General features: G+C 58.0%; 1 protein-coding gene across 4 annotated transcripts in view; it reads right to left on the bottom strand.

Annotated features, from left to right (window-relative positions):
* Window positions 1-6,031, bottom strand: part of PQLC2 (PQ loop repeat containing 2) — a 21,071-nt gene that overhangs the window by 5,202 nt on the left and 9,838 nt on the right. For 3 of the 4 annotated variants that reach the window (XM_011993129.1, XM_011993131.1, XM_011993130.1), the window contains 5 exons: window positions 2,866-2,995; window positions 2,052-2,139; window positions 1,260-1,402; window positions 1,024-1,116; window positions 230-415 (listed from right to left, as the gene is read on the bottom strand). In XM_011993129.1, the coding sequence (XP_011848519.1) occupies window positions 230-415; window positions 1,024-1,116; window positions 1,260-1,402; window positions 2,052-2,139; window positions 2,866-2,995 (640 nt within the window). The remainder of the gene's footprint in view (window positions 1-229; window positions 416-1,023; window positions 1,117-1,259; window positions 1,403-2,051; window positions 2,140-2,865; window positions 2,996-6,031) is intronic. The other variant, XM_011993132.1, reaches the window with a different exon arrangement.

Raw genomic sequence — 6,031 nt, 5'->3', positions numbered from 1 at the left:
GGACGGATGGATGGAGGGAGGGGTGGATGGAGGGACGGACGGATGGATGGAGGGAGGGATGGATGGATGGAGGGAGGGACGGATGGATGAAGGGAGGGATGGATGGATGGAGGGAGGGACGGATGGATGGAGGGAGGGAGGGAGAGACGGGTGAGTGCTGAAGCTGTGTGCAGGCAGGGGCTTCCTTGCCCACACCCCCACCACCAGCCCCACACGCCCTGAAGGATACGATGGTGTCGAGCAGCAGCACGCCCAGGCTGCCCACAAGCCAGGGCAGGTGGTGCAGCAGGTAGCTGCCCTCGCTCTGGCCCTCCTCGGGGTTTTTGAGCAGCACGCTCAGCCCATATAGTGTGTTCCCCAGCATCACCAGCGCGAACAGCGAGTAGGAGATCCCCTGGGTGGACTTCCGGAGGAACTGAGGCAGAAGGAGTTTGGGTCAGAGATCTCCAACAGGCCTCCTGTCACTCTGGATTGTAACTGTCCACATGTCCACCTGCCCCACCACAGTGCACCTGCCCTGAGCTCCTCTCTCCCTGGGTGCCCAGTATCTGACATGGGCCCCACACACAGAAGAGCCTCTTCTCACCCACAGACAAGCCCTCCCAGGCCCCTGCCTGGGTCCACAGGAGACCGTGGCTGTGCCAGGCCTGCTGGCCCCATGCCACCCTGCATTCCACCCCACACAGGCTCTAGCTGCCCAGCAAGCCTCCCCTCCCCGACTCCCCAACTTCTCCTCACCCCTCAGGCCTCCAAGCTCAGCCCCTCACCTTCCCCTGAACTCCTACTCCTCCAAGACACACATGGGTCTCTTGCAGCCTGGCTGGCAGGCCACATCGCGCCTGTTTTCCAGAAGCAGAAATGGAAGCTCGGAGACTGGATTAACTTGCCCAAGCCAACAGTGGGAGCAGCCCAGACTTTCTGAACCAAGGCTCCTATGCCGTGCTACTCCTTAGCCCAGAGGGCCCGGGTGGCCAGGCCGGCTCTCCTCTACTTGGCCCCACCCAGCCCCTGCTGGAGGCTCACGTTGGTGCGGATCTGAGGCAGCCGGGAGAGCAGGTACAACACACTGGAGACGGAGCCGATGACGAAGCCGATGATTTCCTGCCGGGTGAAGGGCTGTGGGGCAGAAGGGGGCACTTGGTACCTCGTAGGAGCCAGAGGTGATCCCCCTCCCCACTTAGCGCCCACGAGGCTGTGCAGGGGAGAGCCCTGGGGACAAGCCAGCCTCCATCCCTTCTACCGCCACACCCACGGCTCACCTTGCTGCCCGGCTCCACGGACAGGAGCGCCCGTCCCCGGAAGCCTTCCCTCGGGGCAGCCACGGGCCCAGCAGCGCTCAGCAGCGGTGTGGCGCACGCCGTCCCCATGAGGAATAGCAGCATGGAGTTGATGGGGGCAGACACTGCACACGAGGCAGGAGGGAAGCTGAGGTTAGATGGCTGAGTGGCAGTGGGGGGAGGCTGAGTCCTGGCCTTGCCCCTCAGGGGCTGTGTGACCTTGGGCAAGTGACCTAACCTCTCTGAGCTTTAATTCTTCATCTGTTGAATGGGTACAACAGTACCCTTCTCCTAGAGTTATAAAGGTGAAACGCTGAGGGCAGGGAGGTCAGGAGGGGTTATACGAAGCAGAAATGCTGAAGAAAAACAATCCTTCCCAGGTCCCTCCCCATGTCCGTATGGCCTCAAGCTGACCTTGTCTCCTGCTCCTCCTGAAGGCTGGGGCAGAGGCAGCCTGTGTGACTTGTCCTCGTTTCCCCAGCTCCAAGCCCAGGGCTGGACACAGAGGAGGAGCTGGAGCTGTGCCTGCTGAACCGGCCCCTGGGTGAGAGGAACCGGCCTGTGGTCTGGGCCAGGATACGCTCACTGCCCTCAAGTCTCTATCTTGGCCGATTAAGGCTCAGGCTCCTAGATAAGGCCGGGGAAGCCTTTCCGAGGTTCGGGTTATCACCCAGCCATGGGAAACCCGCTTCCTCCCACACTCCACGCGCCCCCGTCGCCCACGGACCCCCGCTGCTGGTGGAGCATCTGACAGAGAGCGGTCCCCATACTCACACGGAGAGGGGCGTTTCCTGAACTTGTAGTAAAAGTACAGCGTCAGCATCACCAGGTCTGCCATGACGTAATACACAGCTGTGTAGGACTGTAAGAGACGCAGGGGGCCCGGGGGTTGGCGCGGTGCCAGGATCTGGGACCGCGCCCCCAGCAGCCCTCTGTCCTATCCCAGCTGGGTGACCCTGACCGAGTCACTTCGCCTCTCTGAGCTTCTGTTTCCTTATCTGGCAAGGAAGAGCTCACAGTTCCCCCCTGGCAATGACAGAACAGGTGGGCAAAAGACCCAGGAAAGGATCTAGCCCAGGAAGTGCCAATGAGCTGGTGGTCAGTGCCAGCAGTCAGGACAAAGCGGGACGCCGCAGTGAAGAGATGGCTCTGGTTTCGCCTGACGCCGGGGCAGTCAGAACCTTCTGGTCCCACGTGGGAAGACAATGCCTTCCTGATTGGGAGCCCCAGCTCTGCCTGCCCACAGGAGCGGGATGGCACCCGGGCCTCCCACGGAAAAACGCCTTTCCTCCTCGAGGGCCCACCCTCTGGAAGCTTCGCCAGCATTCCAGCACCCTGGAGGCGGAAGAGCGGAAACCTTCCTGTCAGACACGCTCACGCTGCAGATGGGAAAACTGGGGCCCAGAGAAGAGCAGTGGCCTGCCCACAGCCGCAGTTCGGCAGACAGAAGGATGGGCCCTCACAAGATGCAGCGACGGGCCAGGGTTCTGGAGACCAGGCGGGCCAAAGAGCCTGGCATCTCCTCAGGCAACCCTGCAGGGTGAGGCAGGGTTAGGGTCAGCGCCACCCTGCCCGGGTACCGGCCCACCTGCAGGGGCAGCTGGTCAGCAAGGAAGGAGCCGATGAGGTTGCAGGAGTCTCCGCCGATCCAGCCCAGGAGGAACCACAGGGACAGCGCCTGGTCCATGTTGCCCGTCTTGTAGGCTTTGATGAACTGGCTGTGGAAGAGGAAGAGGAGGGGACGCATGTTCGGGCCACCTTACAGGGAATGCCGCCTTACGGGGACACTGCCCAGAGATGACCATGGGGGAGTGAGGCAGTAATGGAGAGGAGCTGGCCTGGGGGCCCACCCTCCCCACGGGCAGGATCCTCAGGAGCCTTCTCAGCTCTTTGGAGGAGTCTCCCGGGGAATCCCTTCTAAGCCGAGGGCTCTACGGCTATGCTTCTCTCCAGGGAAAGCCCCAGCCTTACTCAGATTCTCCTCCACCACACCCTGGGGTCTCCAGTGGGGATCTGGGGCTTATGTAGGGTCCTGAAGTTTTGTGTTGGGCCCTGAGAACCGCTGCATAGAACCCTGGATCCTTTCTCCTATGGATGCAGGGAGGGGCACCGCAACAAGAACGGTGCTGGGGAAGGGACACACGGGCCGAAGGCCTGGGCACGCCGGGTCTCCAGGAGCAGCTGCAGCCAAGACAGACAGAACCCCAGCCCGGTTCTCTTTAGAGGGCAACAGAGAAGGGTGGGGCTGAGGTGCCTGGAGCTCCACTATCAAGGTGGTGGGCTTTTGGTCCCCTGGCTGTTTTTCCAAAGGTCCCCGGTGCTGGGACCCTCTTAGGACTTCTGGTCAGGTGCGGGTTTGAAGCCAAAGCTGGTGGTGGCACTGAGGCCCAGGGCAGTTCTGAGCCCTCTGTATGTGTGTTGACTCATTCTGTCCTCAAGACACCTGTGCTGTCCAGTCTACCACGATGACCTCCTCACTGGACTTGGAGGAAGCTGTGCCATACGGCTCAGATTCAACCCCTACCTGAGCCTCCGGTCTTGCTCTTAACATACTGCCATTTACTGTTCCAGTTTCTTTTTAACCACCCGCATGCATGAAGGAAAATAGACAGACAGAAAGAAACTAAATGGTGGCCAGACATGGTGGCTCACATCTACAATCCCAACACTTTGGGAGGTCGAGGCAGGTAAATCACTTGAGGACAGAAGTTTGAGACCAGCCTGGCCAACTTGGTGAATCTCTACCAAAAATAAAAAAATCAGCCAGGCATGGTGGTGCACACCTGTAATCCCAGCTATTCAGGAGGCTAAGGGATGAGAATTGCCTGAACCCAGGAGGTGGAGGTTGCAGTAAGCTGAGATCACACTACTGCCTTTCAGCCTGGGCAACACAGTAAGACCCTGTCTCAAAAAAGAAAATAAAAAGAAACAAAGAAACTAACTAAATGACAGCTCATCCCATCCATGATCCAAGCCAGAAACTAAGAAACGGGCACTGGCTGGGTTCTTCCCACAGCCAGTCCTTCCATCCGCCTCCCTCAGCCTCCTAACAAGCCTCCCTCCTTTCAGATGAATCCTCCCTTTCAGAAATCTTTCTAAAACCCCCATCTCAGCCAGGAGCAGTGGCTCATGCCTATAATCCCAACACTTTGGAGGCTGGGCGTGGTAGCTCACACCTGTAATCCCAGCACTTCAGGAGGCTGAGGAAAGAGAATCACTTGAGCCTAGAAGTTCCAGACCAGCCTGGGCAACATAGCAAGACCCCACCTCTACCAAAAAAAAAAAAAAAAAATTAGCCAAGTGTGGAGTGGGGACCTGTGGTCCCAGCTACTCAGGAGGCTGAGGTGGGAGGATCACTTGAGCCCAAGAGGTTGAGGCTGCAGTGAGCTAGGACTGCACCACTGCACCTCAGCCTGGAAGTGAGACCTTGTCTCAGAAAAAAAAAATTGTCTTTAATAACAAATAAAAAAACTAAAATCCCAGTGTCACCAAAAACTGTCAGAGTCTTCCAGTGCTCTTCGACAAGGACCCCCATTCTGAGAGGGGGCCCTTGCAAGGCCCCAGGCTCATCGCCCCAGGATGGCTGTTTTCCTCCCAGCTCTGGTCTCATATGTCCCGCCCACCCCTCCTCAGGCCCAGAGGCCTCGAAGTCACCTTTCCCATCTCAGGAAATGTCGGTTCCTCCTCTGGGCCTCCCGTGACACGAGCTCCACTGGCATCTTCTCCTTCCTCCTTTGTAACACTTGACATCCCCGTCCCTCCCAGATTCACTCAAATTTCCTGAGGACAGGGGGAGTGACGAGCATAGGCCCAGCACTGAGAAGGCCCTGAACCAAGGTTTATCCCATGGCCCTTACAGTAAAGCTCCTCCTAAGATGCTATGACTCAACTTGCCTTCATCAATTGCAGCAAAGTGATTCTGTCCCACTCAGGAGAGATGGAGTCCTAGGGAAGACCAAGGGCGCAGCCACCCTCCCTCCATCACTTAGGGCTCTCTCCCAGGCCTCCAATCCCCTCCCTGGTTAATCAACCAGCCCAGGCAGAAAGGGGGAGCCTCAGCCAGCTCCTCGGAGAGTCCTGAGGAAGCTCTCACCCCTGGACAGGGAGCCTCCCACCCCTGGCCCCATCAGTCACCTACACCTGTCCAGACTGCCTGGTAAGGGCCTCTCCAATCCCCTCACCATTGATGCTTTCTGAAGGCTTCCACAGCCTCCAAGGCGGCCTCCCTGCCTCCACTCTCTCTCTGTCACTCTGCTCCTTCCTCCCCATCACTCACAGATTATCTTTTCAAGGGTACCAGAATGGAAGCTCTCCAAAGGCAAGGACAATGTCTGTTTGGCTTACCTGTCCCACATCCAACATGGCACCTGGAACAAGGTGACTCAGTAAAAATGTCAAGCCTCTGAGAGGGTGCCCAGAGAAATCAATGGGGAAGGACAGTCTTTTCAATACCTGGCACTGGGACAACCGGATATCCACATGTGCGGTGGCTCATGCCTGTAATCCCAGCACTCTTGGAGGATGAGCAGGTAGACCACTAGTCAGGAGTTCGAGACCAGCCTAGCTAACATGGTGAAACCATCTACTAAAAATGCAATAATTTGCCAGGCATGGTGGCACATGCTTGTAATCTCAGCTACTCAGGAGGCTGAGGTAGGAGAATCACTTGAGCCCAAGAGGCGGAGGTTGCAGTGAGCCGAGACTGCACCACTGCACTCCAGCCTGGACAACAGAGCAAGACTCTGTCTCAAAAA

This window comes from Mandrillus leucophaeus, unplaced genomic scaffold, assembly GCF_000951045.1.
Source record: "Mandrillus leucophaeus isolate KB7577 unplaced genomic scaffold, Mleu.le_1.0 Scaffold426, whole genome shotgun sequence".
NCBI lineage: Eukaryota > Metazoa > Chordata > Mammalia > Primates > Cercopithecidae > Mandrillus > Mandrillus leucophaeus.
Note: the sequence above shows the minus strand (reverse complement) of the source record. Positions and strands in the feature narration are given on the sequence as shown.